This window comes from Magnolia sinica, chromosome 5 (assembly GCF_029962835.1).
Source record: "Magnolia sinica isolate HGM2019 chromosome 5, MsV1, whole genome shotgun sequence".
NCBI classification, from domain to species: domain Eukaryota; kingdom Viridiplantae; phylum Streptophyta; class Magnoliopsida; order Magnoliales; family Magnoliaceae; genus Magnolia; species Magnolia sinica.
Genome location: NC_080577.1, coordinates 4,598,903 through 4,622,131, shown reverse-complemented (window position 1 = coordinate 4,622,131; position 23,229 = coordinate 4,598,903). Strand labels below are relative to the sequence as shown.

The 23,229-nt window shown below is 36.6% G+C and overlaps 1 protein-coding gene across 6 annotated transcripts in view; it reads left to right on the top strand.

Annotated features, from left to right (window-relative positions):
- Positions 1 to 23,229, top strand: part of LOC131245200 (structural maintenance of chromosomes flexible hinge domain-containing protein GMI1-like) — a 139,034-nt gene that overhangs the window by 76,441 nt on the left and 39,364 nt on the right. For all 6 annotated transcript variants that reach the window (XM_058244496.1, XM_058244495.1, XM_058244494.1 and 3 more), the window contains 4 exons: positions 13,064 to 13,114; positions 17,035 to 17,176; positions 17,253 to 17,314; positions 17,389 to 17,517. In XM_058244496.1, coding sequence (XP_058100479.1) covers positions 13,064 to 13,114; positions 17,035 to 17,176; positions 17,253 to 17,314; positions 17,389 to 17,517 — 384 coding nt within the window. The remainder of the gene's footprint in view (positions 1 to 13,063; positions 13,115 to 17,034; positions 17,177 to 17,252; positions 17,315 to 17,388; positions 17,518 to 23,229) is intronic.

The following is a 23,229-nucleotide window of genomic DNA, read 5'->3' as shown; positions in this document are numbered from 1 at the left end:
AAATTAATTCAAACCTCAGGTTACTTGTTTGAATCCTTTAGATCTCAAAAGAGGAGTGATTACTCTCTTTTTTAAAAAGTAAGATTCATAAACCAGAGATCAAAGAATCAAAACAAAAGCTATATAAACAGAAATATAAAATACCGTGCATTAGCTTGATGATAGTGGGTTCTCTTTCTAAATGAAGGCTTTTCTTATAAAATACCGTGCATTAGCTTGATGATAGTGGGTTTTCTTTCTAAATGAAGGCTTTTCTTAACTTGAATTGGTAATTTCAGAATGAGAGAAGGCTTGTATTTATAGGACAAAATGCTGTTGCTTCGACTCGTTTAAGATCTAACCAAATTTTAAATTTTGGGCGCGATCGGATAAAATCGTTATTCGACTAGTTGAGGGCCTGCTCGATTGGTTGAGCATAGCCTTCGACTGGTCGAGGGTGCTAAAAATTAGTTGTTGGACTTTGAGTCGAGCACCCTTCGACTGGTCGAGTAGCCTGCTTGACCGGTCAAGAAATCACCAGAAATATCCGTTTTTTGAGTTTGAATCTTAAACTGGTCGAAGATATTCTTAGACTGGTCAAACCATAGCTTAGACTGGTCGAACTAAGGCTTAGACTAGTAGAACTAAAGCCTAACCAAAGTATATAAACCTGTATAAATTTAACATTTGAAAGCACCTAAGTCTAAGGTCTTTCTAGTGTCATTTATACCTGAGAAAACTGGACATTGAAGTGTATAGGATGAATCTTCTACTTGAAGAGTAGTAGAACTTGAATACTCTTTAACTTGAATTATCCATAACTTGAACTTGTTCTTGCACTATCTAATTTTCAAGTTTGTTCTTGAAGGTGAACTTTCCATCTTTCTTGAAGGTGAACTTCAAGGTCCATTTGAAGGCGAACTTTCCATCACTTAAGATGTTTTGTTTCATCGAAATTTGACAAACAAAAGTTTGCACAACACTTACAATCTCCCGCTTTGTCAAATTCGTGACAAAACACTTAATACATCAATCACAAAATAACGTAGCTGAATGTAGACTCCCCCTCAATGAGAGCTTCGAGCTTATTTTCTGTTTCACCTGTATTATAACATATACTCCTAATGCAATGCATAATTCCAACAAGTATATTGCCATTCATTATTCTAATTAACAGATCAACCATTCATCATCAATACTATTTTCTACTCCTTTTTGTCACAAATTGAGAAAGGAAAGAGTATCAATGTGAACATGTATATGACTGAATCATCAGAATAAGAACTGGATAAGCATAACTGAACCACAAGATAGGCATTATAATTAAGTTCAACAAGTTCAACACATTCAAGAAAGCTTAAAAAGAGAGTATGTTCCACGAGTTTAACAAGTCATAAAGCCCAACAAGAGTTAAAAGTTATACAACCCAACAAGAAAGAAAACCTAATCAACCTAATCAGAACCAAAGGAGGAATGAGGAGGTATAGATGGGTCAATCTGGTGAAGTACTTTAGTAATGCGATGAAAGTATTTACGCATATACTTCATTGAGGATCTATGACTTTCTGCCAGATTGTCCTGGGATACCTACAATTCAACAACCTTCTCCTCTAAGGATCGAAGCCGATCGTCAACCTGAGAAGGTTGAAAATTAGGATCAGCTTCATCGTCTGATTCTATCTCAGCAGATCTGTTATCCATAGTCGTGTCTGCAGGCAATGATGCTTCCTCTTCTTCTACATCATCCTCATCTCGCTGACCGGGGAGGTACTCCAAGTTCATCTTGTTGATGTTTGTGTTATCAATAAGTAGAACTGCCTTAGGAGCCTTAGTCGAAGGAATGATAACGTTGCAGTGGATAGCAAGAGTTGTCATGAAATATGCAAATGGGATGGAACCATGACCCAGATGTATACGAAATGGAATGATTAAATAACATATCAAAGAAGGGAGACAGATAGGTAAGCTAGTTGCAACGACATGAAGAACATGTGCCATGAAGGGAGTAAGGCTAAACTTACTCCCAAAGCGAGGATACACATTTGAAGTAAAAATGCAATGAAGTACTCTGAATCTAAGAATCATCTGGGTGGCACGAAGAGTATTACCAGAACTCCATTCGGCATTAAACTGCTATAGTTTCCGAGTAAAAATGAATGGGTATGCCTTCATCATTTACATTTACATCAAGCAATCTTAAGATCAGGTGCCTATCAGCTGGAAATGTCTCTTATCTAAAGTTAATAGAGAATGTCAGATTTTCAAGAGACAATTTTCTTATGGAGGCATACATTCCTTGAGTTATGGAGCGGTATGCCGTTTCTCCCCAACCCAGAATGTTTTCCCAATCGACGGAGACAAGATGGGCAAGAGTTTGAAAGGAGCAATGTGATCAAGATTTATAGTCCTTTTTATGATTATATCTCTAGTGCGGAAATCCCGTACATGCTCCGAATCTTCTTTGGGAGCTCTCAAGGTTCTCACCCTAAATGGAGTCGTTCGGGAGGAGGAGCCACTAGGGCCTTTGCGAGAGGCCTTCCTCTTAGACCGATGCTCCATGTTGAGTTTGCAAAAGAAGATGTAAATGATGAGTTTGGCTTAAATAAGATTTTTGCTCAAAAACCCTCTATGGAAAGGATGCAAATCTTAAATCAACTACAAAATGAAGATTAACTAGCATACAAGAACCCAAATCTAGAAGGAAATAAAAATAAAGCACTTACAATGACTCTATGAAGATGGGTTTGAGGAATGGAGCCACGACTAGAGGAGAATGATGAAAGAAATGGCATGAAAAAGGGATTTTTCGCTCTTTTAATGGGTCAGCCGGCGGTCCACGACCGGTCGAGTGCTGTCCTCGACTCGTCGAGGGTCGACTGGTCGAGGACGTACTTGAACCTGTCGAGCAAATGGAAAAAGATCTTATTTTTATTATTTTTTAAATGTTTTGCAAGTTCTATTTATATGCAAACAAAATAATAAATAAACAACATGATTTAATTAATTAGAAATACACATACCAATATCATGTTTTAATTGGAATATCTATTCTTGTCAAGTGGTTTATTCATAATGTCAGCAAGCTGATTTTCAGTCTGGATATATTCCAATGAAATGCTTTTATATTCAACCAATTCTCGAATATAATGATATCTAATGTCTATGTGTTTCGTACGAGAATGTTGAGTAGGATTCTTTGAAATATTGATTGCGCTAGAGTTATCACAATACAAGATCATTGTATCTTGCGCAATTCCATAATCAACTAACATTCTTTTCATCTAAACTAGTTGGGTACAAGCATTACCAGCTTCGATGTATTCAGCTTCAGCTGTAGATAAAGATACAAAACTCTGTTTCTTATTATGCCAGGAAACTAAGCAATTTCCAACATAGAAACATCCACCACTGGTAGATTTTTTATCATCAATGTTTCCTGCCCAGTCAGCATTGGTATATCCGGCAAGTTGTACATTTGTATCATGCGGATACCATAGACCGAAATTAGCTGTACTTGCTACATATCTGACTATACGTTTAACAACAATAAGAGTTTCTTTTGGATCAGATTGATGTCTAGCAAAGATTCCAACACTAAAAGCAATATCTGGTCTACTAGTAGTTATGTATAAGAGACTACCAATCATGCCGCAATATAAGCGAAAGTCTATACTTTTACCGGTTTCATCCTTTGAAAGTTTGAGAGTTGTACTCATAGGAGTATCAAACTTTTTACCGTTCTCGAATCCAAATTTCTTTACCAAATTCAAAGCATATTTGGTTTGAGAAATGAAAATACCATCTTCCTGTTGTTTTACTTGTAAACATAGAAAGTAATTCAATTCTCCAACCATACTTATTTCGAACTTGGATTTCATAAGTCCTGCAAACTCAATGGACAAGTCAGTGCTTGTAGATCCATAGATAATATCATCAACGTAGATCTGAACAATCAATGTGTTCATTATATTTTTTGACAAATAAAGTTTTATCAACGCTTCCCATGATAAAGTTGTGACTGAGTAAGACCTCAGTCAATTTCTCATACCATGCCCTGGGAGCTTGTTTTAGACCATAAAGTGCCTTTTTAAGATGATATACATGATTTGAGAGTTTAGGGTCTTCAAAACCCTTAGGTTATTCAACATAAACCTCTTCATGTAAATCACCGTTTAAAAATGCACTTTTAACATCTATTTGATATATCTTGAATTTTTTAAAGCATGCAGTTGATATAAACAATCTAATGGATTTAAGGCGAGCTACTGGTGCAAAGGTTTAATCATAATCGATTCCTTCTATCTGAGTGTATCCTTGTACAACTAGTTGAGCCTTGTTTCTAATTATATTTCTTATTTCATCATATTTGTTTTTGAAAATCTACTTGGTTCCAATTATATGTTTATCAGATGGTCTTGGAACCAAATACCAAACATCATTTCTTACAAATTGATTTAACTCTTCTTGCATGGCTACTATCCAATTTTCATCGGTAAGTCCTTTTACATTAGCCGGTTCAATTTGAGAAGTGATGCAAACGTAATTACAAATATTCTCTAACTGTTTTCTTGTTCGCACACCAGTAAGAGGATTACCTAATATCAGATCAGTAGGATGGTCTTTGAGTGATCTTAGTTCAACATTAACTGGATTAGATAAAGAGTCGGGTTTCTCAATAAAGTTGGCTTCATCATCATCTAGACTTGATTTGGGTGTGATCAGGTGATCGTCAATTACAACATTAATAGATTCCTGGATCACTCTTTGTTCTTTTATTAAGAACACGAATACACGATATGCTTGACTTATAATGTTGCATGCGGTATTAACAGCTTCAGCCCACAAGTTTTTTGGTAAATTCATGTTATTTAACATAACATTGGCCATCTCTTATGGCACTCTATTCTTCCTTTCAACAACCCCATTCTGTTGAGGTGTTTTAGGAGCAGAAAACTCATGTGATATGCCATGATCTGTATAGAATTTTTCAAAATTGCTATTTTCGAATCCAGTACCATGATCACTTTTGATCTTGATTATATTTATTATTATTATTATTTTTTTTTTCAGTCTGAATTCGTTTTAGTATTCTTTTGACTTCATCGAGGGTCTCAGATTTCTCTCTCGTGAAGGTTACCCAAGTAAATCTGGTAAAATCATCAATGATAATCAGAAAGTACTTCTTTCTGCCTCTACTCTCCGTTCCTGTTGGTCCAACTAAATCCATATGGAGAAGTTTAAGAGGTTTGGTTGTGGATAAGGAGTTCACTTTCTTGTGACTACTCCTTGTTTGTTTGTCAATTCGGCATGCCCCACATTTTATCAACCTTTTTTAATTTGGGTGAACCTCAAATAATATCTATTTTGTTCAATCTATAAAGATTTTGGTGGTTAACATGTTGAAGATGTTTATGCCATAATTTCGTTTCTTCTGTTTGGACCATGTAGCGAGAGAAGTTAGAAGAGCATGACTCATTGATAATATAATAATTTTCAGAAGTCCTACGACCATTTAATATCACACAACCTTTCTCAATTGTTATCTCACGTTAGTAAATTTCACACTGTGTTTGTTATCGCAAATTTGAGATATACTTAGAAGATTGTGTTTAAGTCCTTCAACATCTAAAACATTTTCAAAAGGAGGAAGGTTGGAAAGTTGAACAATACCTTGGCCTATAATCCTGCAGTTGCTTCCATCACCAAAAGTAACCAAACGGTCATTCATTTCTCTGAAGTTGGTGAATATCTCTTTGTCACTTGTCATATGTTTTGAACATCCACCGTCCAGGTACCATTTTAAATGGCTGGAAGCTTTGTAGGCAGTGTGGGCAACAAGACAAGTAACTTTTGGAACCCATTTCATTGTAGTTCTAGGTTTATGAGTTCCATTAGTTTTTCTCTGTTTATGAGAGTTGGAATTTCTCTGTCTATCAACTCCGATATCATTAGAGTTAGATTTAAGAAGCTCTTTGAGTAGGTCCACTATTTTTTCGGCTAAAGGATTATATCTTTGATTTCTATAGCTAATGTTATTAGAATTAATCTAAGAAGCTTGAAGTTTTGGAAATTTGAAATCGTTTTGGTTATTATTTCTATAGGCGATGCATTTTTTTTTTTCATAGAACTATCTTCGATATAGCCCAAACCCGATTTATTGCCACATTTTCTAGATGTGGTTAATAATTTTTCCCACTTAGGGTCACCATGGGCATATCTCCAAGTATCCTTCGAACTCAAAAGAGGAGAAATTTTAAGTTTTAGATTCTCATTTTCGATTATGGGTTTTCCTAATTCAGAGGTTTTGAAATTTAAATCAAGTTTTGCTTTTTCAAAACAATCAGAAAGATGAGATTTTTCGAAAGTATTATTTTTAAGTCATTTTAGTTTGAGATATTTTTCCTTTTGAATTTTTAGTTTGACAACTATTTTGCAACTTTCCCTGTATAGGGCATTGTAGGCGTCTTGAAGATCATCTTCATTTTCATTTTCAGGGTCATTCCTGAGATTCTCATAATCAGATAAATTACAGCTATCTGAGGAAGTGACTCTGGTTATAGTCATCAGGGCTTTTACTTCATTTGAAATTTCTTGTTGTGAATCATCTGACTTAGAAGAACTTTCTGAGCCGGATGATTCATCCCAAGTAGCAATCATACCCTTTCTTTTTTACTTATCCTTTTTAGGACATTTATTTGCCAAATGCCCGTATTCATGGCAGTTGAAACATCGACTGTCTTTTACAGATTTCCAAGTTTTAGATTTTCCTTTTCTTTTATCCAATGGTTTTTGAAAATCAGATCTTTTCTTATTTTTGAAAATCTTGTAAAATTTCTTAGCAAGTAAAGACATGTTATCTTCTGTATTTTCAACATCAGAATTAACACAGTTATCTTTTGAAGTAGATTTGGATGACTTAAGATCAATAGACTTACCTTTAGGAGCTTTAAAATTTAACTCATATGTTTGAAGAGAACCAACTAACTCCTCAACCTTCATTAAATCAGTGTCTCTCAGTTCCTGAATGGCAGTTACTTTGGAATTAAATCTCTCAGGAAGAGATCACAGTATTTTAGCATAGACCTTTCTTTCTGGGATTCCATCTCCTAGACCCCACATGGAATTTACTATATCATTTAATTTCGTATAGAAGTCTTTGAAGGTTTCATTTTCTTCCATACGAATTTCCTCAAATTTTGTAGTGAGGATTTGAACTTTAGATTTGTTGACTATAGTAGTTCCTTCGTGTGTCATTTTAAGAATATTCCAGGCGTGTTTAGCTGTATCACATGAAATGATTCTCTTGAATTCATCAGGTGATAGAGCACAAGTAATGGCATTTAAGGCCTTAACATTTGCACTTTCATTTTTCTGAGGTGTGGTACATGAATAAAATGGAGTTTCTTTCATGGACTTAGTTCCATCACTGCCTAGAACTTCAGACAAGGGTGGTTTCCATTTGGTCATAGTGGCTTGCCACACGCTTTCATCTAAGGATTTTAAGAAAATCCTCATTCTGGCTTTTCAATAAGCATAGTTAGAGCCATCAAAAGGTGGTGGCCTGGTAATAGACAAGCTATTGAAATTTGACATAATGAAAGCTCTAGATCTTTAAACTCAAGGAACTTAATCCAAATAAATCTGGTAAAATCATCAATGATAACTGGAAAGTACTTCTTTCCGCCTCTACTCTTTGTTCTTGTTGGTCCAACTAAATCCATATGTAGAAGTTTAAGAGGTTTGGTTGTGGCTAAAGAGTTCACTTTCTTGTGACTATTCCTTGCTTGTTTGCCAATTTGGCATGCGCCACATTTTATCAACCTTTTTTAATTTGGGTAGGCCTCGAATAAGATCTATTTTACTCAATCTATAAAGATTTTGGTAGTTATTACCAGCTGCAATGTATTCAGCTTCAGCTGTAAATAAAGATACAGAATTCTGTTTCTTACTGTGCTAGGAAACTAAGCAATTTTCAACAAAAGAGGTTGATGCATTTAGACTTCCTCTACAAGGTCCCCATGGAGAAATGCATTCTTAACATCAAGTTGAAACAAGGGTAATGATAAATTAACGGCCAAGGAGATCGTAACACGAATAGAATTAAGCTTAGCTACCGAAGAGAATGTCTTGAAGTAATCCACACCATCAGTTTTCGTGTATCCCCTAGTAACAAGACGGGCTTTATAGTGATCAATGGAGCCATCCGGAAGAAACTTGATCGTGTAAACCCATCGACATCCAACAGGTTTATGCCCTGAAGGAAGTGGCACAAGCTCCCAAGTATGATTCTTATCAAGTTTAGACATTTCTTCTAACATCGCCTTTGTCCATTCAGGAGTATGCAGGTGAGTTTTTACACCGGGCTCGAGTGGGGTAGCTTATGGGATGCGTGGACACACTCGGGTGGGCGGCGCGTGTGAGGCAGGTGGCTCGTATGAGGTGGGCCCCACCAGTGTGAGGCGATACCCATGTGATTTTGGGCCCACGGGGGGGTGGTGGTGGCCGAGGTCCTAACTCATGAGATATGGGGCTTGGGCTATATGATAAAGGGATTGATTCGCCATGCTCTAACGGTTCGAGCTTTTAGAGCAAGTGGTTAATTGTCCTACATCACAGGACTTTGAAGAGCATGTGTGAAACAAAGGAATTGTCTGTGACGAATGGGAAGCTGTAAACGACAGAAAGAATGGTGAAAGATGATCATATGAAACGAAATTACTAATGGTGTGCTGAGTACAAGATCACGAGTCTTTGCACAATGCAATGGGGAGATCCAGACTCGAGGTAGGAGAGTCGCCTAAGCCAACATCCAAAGTGAGTGGGAAGGTTGATGGCTTAACATGTGATGATTTATCTCAATGATGATACACCCTCAAAGGCTTGGGGTTACCCAAATCACCAACCGGATGCTTAACGGAGGGGGGAAGAGTCTTCTCGTGATTACTAGTGGAAAGAGGAAGAGGTTAAGACTCATGCTCCTCCTAACTCACAAGAGGATCACAGAGGGATCGACCTGGTGCTGAGAAAAAAAAGGAACATCCTCAAAGAAGATTACATCGGCAAAGACATTTCTTGCGAGTCCAGGGGTCATAAGATTTATACCCTTTCTGACTTTGAGTGTATCTTAAGAAGACACATTTAATTGCCATGTGGTTAAGTTTATCATTATTTCCCTCCAAAATTCGAACAAAGCATGTGAAACAAAAAACTTCAGGTGGTAGAGGAAAGGAATTGTCATGAGGATATAGTATAGTAAATGAAGATTTGTAAGACATGATTCGTGAGGGTATATGATTAATAAGAAAAGTAACAGTTAGATGGGCATCACCCAAAAAATATTTAGGTAGGTGCATACCAAGGAGAAGGGTGCGAGCAACTTCAAGAAGATGACGATTCTTTCGTTCTGCGATACCGTTTTGTTGAGGTGTGCAACGAACACACGACGTTCGAGACAAAATACCATGCTCCTACAAGGACACGCAAGCAGTGGACATGTATTCCCCCCATTATCAGAATGAAGGGTTTTGATTGACCATTGAAACTGAGTGCATACTTCATGATAAAACACTTTAAACACATCAAACACTTCACTTTTAGATTTTAAAAGATAAACTCAAGTCATGCGTGAATAATTTTCAATAAAGGTGGCAAAATATGCAAATTCAAAAGTGAAGGTAATTGGGGCTGGTCTCTAGATATCTGAGTGAACCAATGCAAAAGGTTGAGGTTTCCTTCCAGAAGAGCTACTAGGAAACGCAGCACAATGATGTTTACACAATTCATAAATGTTAGAGAATAAATGTTTAGCGACACAAGGAGGAAAACAAGTCTCAATCTACCTATTGATGGGTGGCCTAGGCAGTTGTGTCACCGTGTCATAGACGCGATCCAGAGAAATGTTACTAGAAGTGGCAACGGGTGTACCATTGAGAAGGTAAAAGCTTCCTCGCTCATGCTTCCCACCAATCACTCTCTTCGTCTGTAGGTCCTGGAACAAACAATGAGAAGGGAAGAAGGTAATGGAACAATTCAATGATTTAGTAAGAGAGTTAACTGAAAATAAGTTTAATGGAAAATGAGGCACATGCAAGACTGAGGATAGATGCAAAGAAGGAGAAAAAGAGATGGAGCCAATCCTAGAGATGGGAGTTTCGATTCCATATGCAACTATGACATGTTGAGAGTGGGAAGAAGGAGAATAAGAGGAAAAGAGTTGTGACTTATCAGTCATATAGGAGGATGCTCCAGAGTCTATGACCTAGGAGGTATGAGAGGATGACATAAGAATAGCAATAGTTGACTGGGCGGAACCTGCATTAGAAGGCTCAGGAACATCACGAACATGAAGCTGCATTAGGGCACCATATGCTGTCCGAGAAATGATGAGAGGCTCCCTTGAAGAGGAATTCTCAACTGCTGGGTTGGAAGACTGTCCATCAGGAGCAAATATGGAAGTAACAGAGGCAACGACACACGTAGGACGATCATGGAGCTTCCAGCAACAATCTACAGTGTGATTGGTTCCACCACCATGTGAACATGAGTTTTGTTGAAATTGACCAATTTCTTGAATAAGCTGGAATACCCGTGAAAAATTTCGAGACTCCGAAAATATATCATGAAGCGTATCCCAAATGCCTTTAGCCAAGGATAAAAACATCATTGAGTGGCTAATCAAAGAATCCATGCTATTCAACAACCATGCAATAACTTTATAGTTCTCTTTTGTCCAGGACTTGTAAGTAGCATCTGTAGAGCTTGGAGGACTATACAAAATATTCGATAGCTTCACATGGGCTCCTAAGAACACTTCATACAGATTGCGCCAATTGAAGATATTTGTCACCATTCAACTTAATGGAGGTAATTTGCAGGGGGTTGGATTTAGATCTGACTTAAACATGAATCATAGTTAAAAAATCCTCCATGATTAGCTTGGGAGGAAGATTTTGGTCTATCTTGAGCAAAGAAACCAAAGAAAAACTTACCAATTTGAGATAGATTAAGAAAATTTGATTAGAGGCCCGCTTTCTAATCTCTCTATTTTGCCCAAAACACTATGAAAGGTCTAAAAAAATATGACAAATCTTCTAAAATCAAGATCTATTAAACCCCTAAACTTTTAGCTCAAATGGGGTCCATGCGTCCGTACAACACCGACATCAGCAAGCTGACGTGTTGCTTCTCAACTTGTTTGATGCATAATTGATGCAAGACCAATGCATGAACTAAGTAACATGTGAGATCAAATAGCCGAATTAAGATATTTAACAAAAAACACAAACATCGATATAATCATCACAAATATCATGAAAATAAAAAGAAAATCATGCATAATCCTAGCCTAAGCTACCAACGTCATAACATAAGATCATTAAATAAAAAGAAACTAGGATCTAATGGATGTAGGGACATTCAATTAGCATAGGGTATTGTCTATTTCAAAATAGGAAACCTAATACAACATAGGGTGAAAATTAGGGTTTTGGGTAATTTGGGAAAGTAGAAAAATTAGGAATTTTAGGTTTAGGGTTAGGGTTTCGAGAATGGAAGAAAGGGATTTTGATATAATGATGGTGGGAAACCAAAAGGGCAGGTGAGATTCACACGTGTGGCCATACCGTCACACGTGTGGCATGGGATGATGGGTTTAGGTCGGTTAGGGTTTGGATTGTGGATGGGTATGAGAAAATTGGGTTTAGGAGAAGATGAAGATCTGGGATGGGGAGAATAAAGAACCTGAAGAAAATACCCGGATGGGAAAGAAAAGAGAAGATGGTGTGGGGATAGATGGAGACCTCATACTTCCGTTGATGAAGATTAGTTTCGCACCAATCTTCCTTCCAAATCGCATGGAAGTATCTTCAAATCGCATGAAGATGGGAGAAGCAAGCAAGAGCTTTTCTCAGTGTTTTTTATTATTTATTTTTTAATCATAAAATCCAATGGGGGAGAGGTCACACTCCCCCTCTTTTTATAAATCTAAGAATAAAAAATTACAATAATCCTCGTCTTGTGAATCTTAACGAAAATAGCTAGTCTAAATAAAATCAACCAAAACACTCATAATTATCCAAGTATAAAATAATAAAAAACTAAATTCTAAAAGGTGATAAAGTCTAAAACTTATGTCGACGATCAACGATCAATGACCCGATCATATAATCCATTCTATCGAAGGGCCCGATCATCGCGTCCCTTCGATCCAACGGTTTGGATCACTCTATAAAGTAGCCCATATGCATCTTCCCAGTGTGGGATCTTCCAGATGCTTGCAAATGAACACGGGGTCTTCAGAATGATCAGGGGTACTCGTCTAGCCACAGGGAAATCGGTGCTGCCCGTCTCCTTTGATACATACGTAAGGGTGTATGTGATGTGATGTCCTCATTAGGAATGCCCTGATCTATGCTTTAATACCAAGTATAAGATGATTTCATGATTATGGTGTGGGGAAAAGAGGAGGAGAGAAGAAGCTGAAAGAAGAGAGTTTGTGAAAATGTTGTGTAGGCCAACGTGCCCTAGCACACAATGTTTTATTTGAATAGAGAATATAGTACACTGCAGGAGAAGAGGAAAGTGTGCACATGCACTTACATTAAGAGAGTCGCTAATCACACTCTACAATAACACTCTCTAGTGATATAAATTTCAGATTATCAATAGGACCATGTCTTATCTACAAGAGTAGGCACTATGCATATACACTCATTGCTCATTTGAAATCTTCAACATTACATGCATACATGTGCTTCTTTATATATAATTGCTTAAGGTACCAATATAAATACACGATGTAAAACAGTTTGCGAGGCCATGACACAGCTACAAATAATAGATCGAGTATGTAAATATGTGACATGTAAGGACGAGGAATTCTGCATACTAAATAAATCTATCATTTATCATTCTTTCATTTTTTTTTTTTCCTTTAGAAGTACCTTCAATCTTTTTTATCATTGCACTGTTGAGTTAAAACTGTTGTTTTTCTCTTTCTTATGATGTAATGTTTTGCTGTTAAAATAGTGACTTAAAATTATTCAACTTTAGTTCCAATCTTTATATTCATTTCATTCTTGTACAGTGTGATGATCTCCACATAACAGGGAAGACAACTACACCTATTGAATTTCAGGTTTGGTCATTTAGGCTTCATGCTTTGATCAAGTACTTTTACTTTATCTAAACTTTCATGGCTGACGATTGACTTGTATGATAATTTGGTTTTTATTTTGTAACATAAAAGGGGAAACCAGGGTTCAAGGTCGCATTCTTTTTTGGATCTACATTCATTTGCAACATGTTTTGAATTAGGTTTGTCTTGTACCTCATTTAGAAGAAAAAATAAGTATTGGGCATGGCTTTTGTATTGGTGTTAATGCCACTCTTTTTTATATACATATCTTATTGTTTCAAAGGCATTTGTAGTTCAAGGTAACACTATGCATATGGAAATGCTGAGCTGAGGTCTGGGTTCAAATGCATTGCTATAAGATAAATGTACTCTTACCTTGTTCTCCTAGCAAGGTATTTTGTATTAATTATAATAGGTAATGGTTGTCACTGTAAACGTTGATACATATAGGTAATAGTCGTCATCGTTACTCGTTACAGGGGTGAAATGGGGTAGTTGGTTTTTTTGGACCGCATCGGCCGTTATAGGGGCTGTAACGGCCGTTACGGTGCATAACGTCCATTACTCTTGCAATGGTTGAAAAATGGCCACTTTTTTTTCTTTATAAATCCATTTTTCCACATTTTTCCACTTTTCTTATTCAAAAAACTTTCCTACTTCATTCTACAACAAATTTCAACCACTTGTAGTATAGTTTTTAGGATTAAAATAGTAGATTGAAGTGATTTGGACGAATAGAAGCTCTGAGTGTCATTTTTTCAAAAAATTGAAAAAAGTGGAATACATGCATTATTTTATGATTTTCTAATTCTAAAGCTTGATTGTGATGTGTAAACATTAGATGCACATAACCATGTTCATAAATTCACTAAATAACCCAATATGACACTCTTAAGTGGACCGTTACACAATCATAAACATGTTCCAAAAAAAAAAAAAAAACTAATTTGGAATATTTACAACATTCTAGATTTTCTAGATATTTCTTTCAGATTTTTTTTTTTTTAAATTTTAAATTTTAAATTTTTGCAATTTTTTGAACTGTTACAACAGTCTCAACGGTCGTTACGCCTGATACTTGTATCGATAACTGTGGTGACCGTTACGGTCACCATTACCGATACGGAATACCTTGCTTCCAAGGTCTACCCTTCTCATGGACAACATAATCATAGTGTTTGAGTGATACTCCTATTTTAGCTATTTGGGGTTGGTAGTACGAGTCTGTGATACCTGGTTCCTTCAACAAGTTGAAGCATCAGGGTTGGCTACTTGTTCCTCCCATTTGAATTGAAATCCAAATCTTCTTGAATTATGAACATTAAAGTCATAAGCTATCTGCAATTTATTTAGAGCAAATTGAATGAATTTTCTTGCAAATACTTCTCATCTCATTTTTAGTGATGCATTTTATATCATGATTATGCTTATGGAAGTAACCAATTATTGATTGACTTGATTTCCTTTATCGTGATAATTTAGATGATTTTGAGCATCTGTCATACCCAATTTTGATGTACTCAAGACCCATCTAGTGTTTGAAGTATTAGTATCGCTTCAAGTTTTGTTGGCCGGGAGACGGAAACAATATTGATATCTTCGATATCCGAAAATGCGGGGAAATTTGGGGGAATATGGTGGAATTTTTCAGTGAAATTTTAGGAGATGCTAAAATACACATTTGCATATTTAAGAATTAAAAAATTACAAAAACAATGCAAACATAATAAGTTTCCATTGAATGGGGGCTTAAAATCATGTGCTATTGTAAGAAACTAGTCCAACCATCCCATCCATCCCATCTATCCATCCCATCCATCCCATCTATCCATCTAACCATCCATCATTCCTTTCAATTATCCGTCGAATATCGACCACACTATCTTTAACCGAGAAATCGTCGAAAACTGGAAAGGAAACGAAAGACCGTGGTCTCGATATCACCCATGTTGCGGTAAAGATAATATCTCGATATGATCAATATTATCAGAGACAATTTGAACATGACATACAACCATGCCCGCATAAAAAAATTGAAATGATTTTTTTTTAATAAGCAGATTTTTGGCGATATCAATACATACTTGATATTGTATAAATATCACCAATACACTAGCGATATAATATAAGCGACACTTGGAGTTTACTCAGTAAAAAATATTGGCAATATTGATAAATTGGTGATACGACGACACTTAGAATTTACCTAGTAAAAAATATTGCCGTTATGTTGGCGATATTGATGCATTGGTGAAACGTAGCGATACATTGCCGACATCTTGAATTTTTAGACTTCTGGTGTTATTGGTGTCGCCGAGCTAGAGATACTATAATATTGTGGATATTTCAATAATATACAGGATACTCTAAACAATGCACCCATCTGAGTACTTGGGGCAACATAAGTACAAGACTTCCCATTTATTAAAAAAAATTGGCATGGTAGGCATGTGTCGAACACATCGTAAAGGTTAGAAAACAATGACGAATGTCTTTTTTGCCCTTTTATATATTTTGTATTGATATAATATATTTAACTTGTTTTCTTATACGTCACTGAAATGTCAAATCAATAGGAAAAATAAATTAATGTTCATATTTGGATAGGAGATTTCCACTGCCATACAATGTAAAATTGTAATGATTACAAATTCCTTGTCTCCTATTACATCACATTTGATCACTGAATTGTGTGCCAAATTATGTGTTTAAACAAACGTTCTAAATTCATAATGTGGTGCTTTTGCAATACATTGCGGCCATAATTTGCAATCCAAATTGGCCTGTAAGTGGATGAATACCATATTTGCACATCGCGGGCTGTAGATTGTAGTGCCTTTAGGGCGCATTTGGTTAACCACTTACCAAAGTAAATGATGGGATTAACATAATGATTACTTTTAATACCGATTTGGATTGGAGGGGAAGTGGGGAGGTAATTTTGCCTCGAAAAATGAGATCGCATTGGTGGGGATTGACTTTATAAAATTGTGGGTCTCATTGTGATGTATGTTTCTGATCCACACTGTCCATTCGCTTTACTAGCTAATTTTAGGGCATGAACCCAAAAATGAGGCAGATTTTATGCTTAAGTGGACCACACCATAAGAAATATGGGCAATAATGACAAACACCATTAGAAGTTGTGAAGGACCCACGGCAATGTGTATTTGTCATCGAACCTGTTCAAAGTTAAGGAAGTCATTGATGAACTAAAAACTTAAATATTAGCTTGATCCAATACTTTCGTGGACCCTAAAATGTTCCCAATGGTAGGTTTTTGATTGCTGTTGTAGTCTGTGGTTTGATCCAGTTGCGATTTTGATATGCCTCCTTGAGTTGTTAAAACAAATGGATGGCATTGATCTGATACATGTATTGATGTGGGCCCCAGAAATTTTGCGTGTCTCACTCTTGCTTATCCTCGATTTTAGTGCACTTGTCAACGTTATCTGGGCGGGCGTACATGAATTTAGAATCATAAATTATTATTACCCATTTACCCTGGTAAATGGTTAACCAAACAGGCCCTTAGCTAAAGATATCCTTTATAGCCTCATTATGTGCTGATTGAGGTTTCGTGAATAAATTGACCATGTCAAATTTGTACTGAAGGTAATTTCAAGTCTCGTAGAAGTTATTTGCTGAAGTCTCCTGTAAAGTAATGAACAGTTGATTTAGTTACAAAGTTGTGTATCTCTCGAATGTTTAGTTGCATTTATGCATTATTCATTTTCTTTGTTTTGACTAAAGGTTCTTGTTTGATATTCTACACATGCATGTATTCATATTCTACACATTGCATGTATTCATACTGGTAAATTTGAAAAATATATGTGATGGTTGATGCCTTGGCTACTACCACATTTGTAGAATAAACTTGATTAGAAAATATGAAGTTGAGTTGTATATTTTTGTAGGTGAATGATGTTAATTTAGCGGAAATTGAGGGTGGGGAGGTTGCGATTACAAACTTGCTTTCTTGCAATGGTCCAGAATTTGTTTTGCAGCTTCATTTTTATATTAATCTTGATACTACATCTAAAACTACAAGTAATCAAGGTTTGTGATTACCTATTATTCTTGTGTAAAGTTAGCTGTTTGTTGTTTTCTTCTTGACACCTTATTATCATTTTAGGTTCGGGATCATACCGTCAAGCCAATGCACGCTTGAAGTGTGTTTATTTTCCCATTGTTGAGGTATGTAATGAAAAAACTATTTATATTGCATTTCCCCCCTCATCATTCAACATTTTGAGTTGATGTTTCTGTAGGGAAAAGAAAGTATCGATCGGATCTTGGAGAAGCTAGAAGCTGAAGGATGCAGAATTTTAGAAAATTTTGACAACTTCTGTCGTGTATCTATTCGTCGATTGGGCCGCTTACTTCCTGATGCTCGATGGGTTGGTTGTTTGAATTTCACATGTTGTTTGCTTGTACTTATGATACTCATATTTCCCATTATATAATTCTCGAGTACAAAATTATTACATTGTTTAACAAATGTTTTTATTATAATTAGTTAATGGAAATTTTGTTGCTTGCATGTAGTTAGAGGCATGCTAGGCATGCACCTCAGTTAAGGCCCTAGGCAAGTGGACAACCCTGTGCTTGCGCCTAATACCTATGCAAATCTCCTTGCCGTGCTCTTAGGTGCGACCCAAGAAAAGATGAGATGTACCTTCCTATAAGTTTCCATGATGTATGACAATGTGATGATCTTATTCATTGAATTATTGATCTTGACCATTGATCATGACGATCATGGGTCATGTGTGGACTAGTTATTAATGCTACTAATGTGTAGGTATATCTTAATCATACATGTATAACTTAATCATACTTAGAGTTTGGACATAAAAGCCACTGGTTAAGGGGGAGTCAGAGATTTAGGGGGAGGTCGTGTTACAGACTTTAGTGGTTGCTATAGTGGGTGTTCGAAATATCAGTATTGCGTTACGGAACGCATCCCTGGGATACAAATACATAATGGTTATCGCACGAGATATATTGTTTGTTTCGGCTAAATTTTTTTTTTGAAAGGCAACAAAATTTATTGAAAAACCTGCCAAAAAGATGGAAAAGATTGCAAAACAAACTACAAAACCAAAAAAACATAAAGTGGAGCGTTAACTATTCCCTTAGCGTAAGGAACCCAACTAGACACTAAGGCTCTAACTAATCCAATTACTCTATCCACTGAAGTGCCATAGTTCCTAAAGCAACGATTGTTTCTTTCCTCTCAAGTCGTCCAGAAAATGGCCATAATGAGAAGCCCTCCAACAATACTTTCCTTGCCGACACTTCCAGCATGCCATGCCCACAGTTCCTTTTTTTTTTTTTTATGAAAGGCAACAAAATTTATTGAAAAACTTGCCAAAAAGATGGAAAAGATTGCAAAACAAACTACAAAACCCAAAAAACATAGAGTGGAGTGTTAACAATTCCCTTGGCGTAAAGAACCCAACTAGACACTAAGGCTCTATCTAATCCAATTACTTTATCCACTGATGTCCTACAATTCCTGAAGCAACGATCGTTTCTTTCCTTCCAAGTCGTCCAGAAAATGGCCATAATGAGAAGCCCTCCAACAACTTTACTTTCCTTGCTGACACTTAAACCCTGCCATGCCATGCCCATAGATGCGTATCCGGAGTTTTTGACATAACCTAAGACACATGATATTATGCCAGAAACGAGCCCACACATGGTATTCAAAATCGGTTACGTAACGGCCGTTACGTAACGGTAACAGTCATAACCGTTACGCGTTACAGGGTCGAAACGGCCGTAACGGCTGTTACAGAAAAACGGGCCGTAATGGTCTAGGAAGAACATTTTTCAAAAAAATAAAAAATGGTCGTAATGGCTGCCGTTACAGCCCGTATTATAACGGTAACGGTGGTGGCCGTTACAGCCACCATTATCGTTACAGAACACCTTGGTCCCACACCTTGTGAGTGAAGGAGTAATGGTTAAAAAGGTGATCAACGGACTTCGCATCTGCCATACAAAGTAAGTAAATGTTCCGTAGGACTAGGCGCCTTTGCTGAAGATTGTTAATAGTTGCCACACTTTTACGTCTAACCAACCAAACCAAAAAATTGCCACATGGGGAGGAGCACCGTAGGACCAATGGTGAAAAGGATGGAGCTGCTCAATCACCAAGGTTTTGAAGGAGTGAACAAAAAATTTTCCGGACATCTCAGTGGTCAAGAAGATCAATGTAGTCAGACATCTCGGTGTCGAAGAGGTTTCGTCGGCGAGGGGGAGACCAGTCCACCAAACCTCCAGAAATAGAGAAGTAACGAGAAACAACGATGTCTCGGTCGGGGGTGAGAGCGGCAATCCTAGGGAACACCTCTTGCAATGGTCTATCCCGGCACCAAATATCTGCCCAGAAGCAGATTCAATTCTCATTTCCAAGGTCTAAGGCAATGTTTCTGTGAACCAGGTGCTCAGTCGACGCTATCACTTTCCAAATGGAAGGTGCACAATACATGGATGATCTTCTGACACACCAACCTCCTTCCAGGGTACCATACGTACTGGCTATTATCACCCTAAAAAAATGCCCTTCTTCGATGTCGAACTTCCATATTTGCCTAGAAGCAGATTCGATTCTCATTACCAAGGTCAAAGGCAATGTTTCTGCGAACCAGGTGCTCAGTTGACGCTATCGCTTTGCAAATGGAAGGTGCACAATACATGGATGATCTTCTGACGCACTAACCTCCTTCTAGGGTACCATACTTACCGGCTATTATCACCCTAAAAAAGTGCCCTTCTTCGGTATCGAACTTCCATATCCATTTGCTTAAGAGAGCTTGGTTGATTAGACCCAAATTTTTAATGCTAGTTCGCCCAAATTCCTTTTCAAAAATAAAATAAAATATTACTCCTCAGCCTTTCAAGCCTCTCCACAACTTTGTCAGACAAATGTTTTGGCAGCTTCCCAATGCGTAGCGGAATCCCCAAATACGTGGAAGGGTAGTACCCTACGCAACACGCGGAGAACTTTTGGCAGTGTTAGTCTTCAAACCCGAAGCCGCTTGGAAACAAACGAGAATTTTCCTAAGATCATCCACATCAGTCGCATTGGCGTCGCAGAATAGAATAGTATCACCGGCGTATTGAAGATGGCTGATTTGCATCCCATTTTCTGTGACCTTGAACCCATCAACTAGACCCTCTTGTTCCCCCTTGTGAAGCATTCTGCTGAGAGCTTCGCCAATCACCACAAATAAATTCGAGGAGAGAGGGGTCCCCTATTCGAAATATCAGTATTGTGTTACGTATCACATCCTTGGGATATAGATACATATCGGTTATCGCACGGGGTATATCGTTTGTATCGGGTGATTTATTGTACTTTTTGGGAAACATTTGAAAAATGTTTGGATTGTTTAATGAAACTTCAGGGATTGTTAAAAAAGACCTTAATACACACTTCTAAATTATAACCAGTGTTCGAAGTATCGGTATCACTACAAGTTTTGCTGGCCAGGGATACGGAAACAATATCGATATGGCTGATAATATCGTTGATAACTGGAAATGCTTAGAAACATGGGAAAAACGGTGGAATTTTCATCGAAACTTTAGGAGATGTTAAAATGTAAATATTTGCATATTTATAAATAAAAAAATTGATAAAAGAATGCATACATAACAACTTTCCATTTAATGGGGCCTTAAAAGCATGTGTTGTTGTTATAAGAAATCAGTCCAACGATTCCATTCGGCTTATTTAACCATCCAAACATCCATCGATATTGTAAAATATCAACAACACATGATATTTCACTAAGAAATCATCAACAATTGGAAAGGAAACAAAAGATTGTGGGTTCAATATCACGTATGTTGCGATATCGATAATATCGAGATATTATCAATATTATCAATTACAAATTGAACACTATATAGAACCATGTGCCCATGAAAAAAAATTGAAATAATTTTTTTTTCTAATAAACAAAATTTTGATGATACCAATATGTTGGCAATATTATTGAAATATCGTCAATACAATTATGACACAAGCATTACCTAGAATTTACATGGTCGGAAATATTGGTGATACATTGGTGATATTGATGCATTGTCAATACAAGCGACACCTAGAATTTACATAGTTGAAAATATTGTCGATTACATTAGTGATATTGATATGTTGGCGATACTTAGCGATACATTGCTGATACTTGGAATTTCTGTTACTACCAGTGTTATTGGAATCGTTGAGGTGGAGAATTTGAAAATAAAAATAATATCGGAGATATTTCAATAATCATTTCATTTAAAAAAGAAGTACGAATAATAGGTTTCCTTTGTATAGGGTCCTAAGAGTGTATGGGATGATCATTTCATCAAACACTCCTAAATACTTCGAAATTGGTCTCAATTGCCAGCTGGTTGAAGGAAAATTTTAATTTTTAAAAATAATTTTAAATTAACAAATGATTTTTATTTTTTGAAAATTGACAAGGACTTAACAATTTAGTAGATCAACTCTCATACATGCTTGATTTCATGTTTGGATTGCAACATTGCAAGCAATTTGGGATAATTTTGAAATTTCCCCATTTTCTTCAAATCGGTCCTACACTCAAATTTTGAAATTTGAGTGTATTTGATGATCACGATGTTCGAAGTATTGGTATCGCTACAAGTTTCGCTGGTCGGGGATAGGGAAACAATATCGATATAGTCGATAATATCGCTAATAACCAGAAATGCGGGAAAATATAGGAGAAATGGTAGAATTTTCAATGAAACGTTAGGAGATGCTAAAATACATATATTTACATAGTTAGGAATAAAAAGTTTGCAAAAAGAATGAATGCACAGTAAATTTCCATTTAATGGGCGCTTAAAAGCACGTGTCGCCGTAAGAAACAATCTAATCATCCCATTCATCCCATCTAACCATCAAATCATCCATCCAAACATCCATCAATATTGTAGAATATCGGCAACTCATGATATTATGCCAAAAAATCATCAATAACTGGAAAGGAAACGAAAGATTGTGGTCTTGATATCACAATGTTTCGATAACATTAATATTGAGATATTATCAATATTAGCAATGACAATTTGATAACTACATACAACAATGTGCTCATAAAAAAACGAAATAGATTTTTTTTTTTAATAAACAAACTTTCTTTGATCTCTCTACATTGGCGATATTACTGAAATATAACCAATACACTTGTGATGCAAGCGTTACCTAGAATTTACGCAGTCGAAAATATTGTCGATATCGATACATTGGCAATATAAGCGACACCTAGAATTTACACAATTGAAAATATTGGCGATATTGATACGTTGGCGATACATAGCGATACATTGTTGATGCTTGGAAGTTCTATTACTACCGGTGTTATCGGTATCGCTACCAGTGTTCTCGGTATCGCCAAGCTGGAGATAACAATAATATCGGAGATAATTCAAACAATGGATGATCATTTCATCAAATACTCCTAAATACTTAGAAATTATTCTCAATTGAAAGTTGGTTGAAGGAAAATTTAGAAAAAAAATGGTGAACATGAAGAACCAAGGGATATCGAAATCAAAGCTCCAACTGCATTATTTTTCATGCAAAGGATGAAGAACCAATGGATTTGTTATCATTTGACACTGATTTAACATAATCCTAGGGCAAGCACTCTTTTGTTGGGAAAGCCACTCCTTTAGGCTTGTGGGCATGCCCTGCAAGTCTTGTATGGTGGCGATTTTTATAATCATTTAAGATATGCCACCTGGATCTCACTCTCCCGATGTGGTATCCCGACTTGCATACCGGTTCATCACCGACAGGTGATTTCCGGTAAGGGATCCGATTCATTCTCCATAGTAGGACCCTAACGAGTAGTCGGACGAAATTTGACTTCCAATGAGCCCGCCCATCTCAGAAGAATTAAGCCGTAGGGAGATGAGGACAGGACAACGAAAAGATGTAAAATTGATGTCGTAGATCGGGATTTGATAGAAAGTAGTCTATGAATAAATCCAGATTATTTTATTGTGTGTACCAGATCTAAATGACCAGCATTATTATTATTCATGATCGGTAAAATCCATATCTGTGGAAAAGAAAG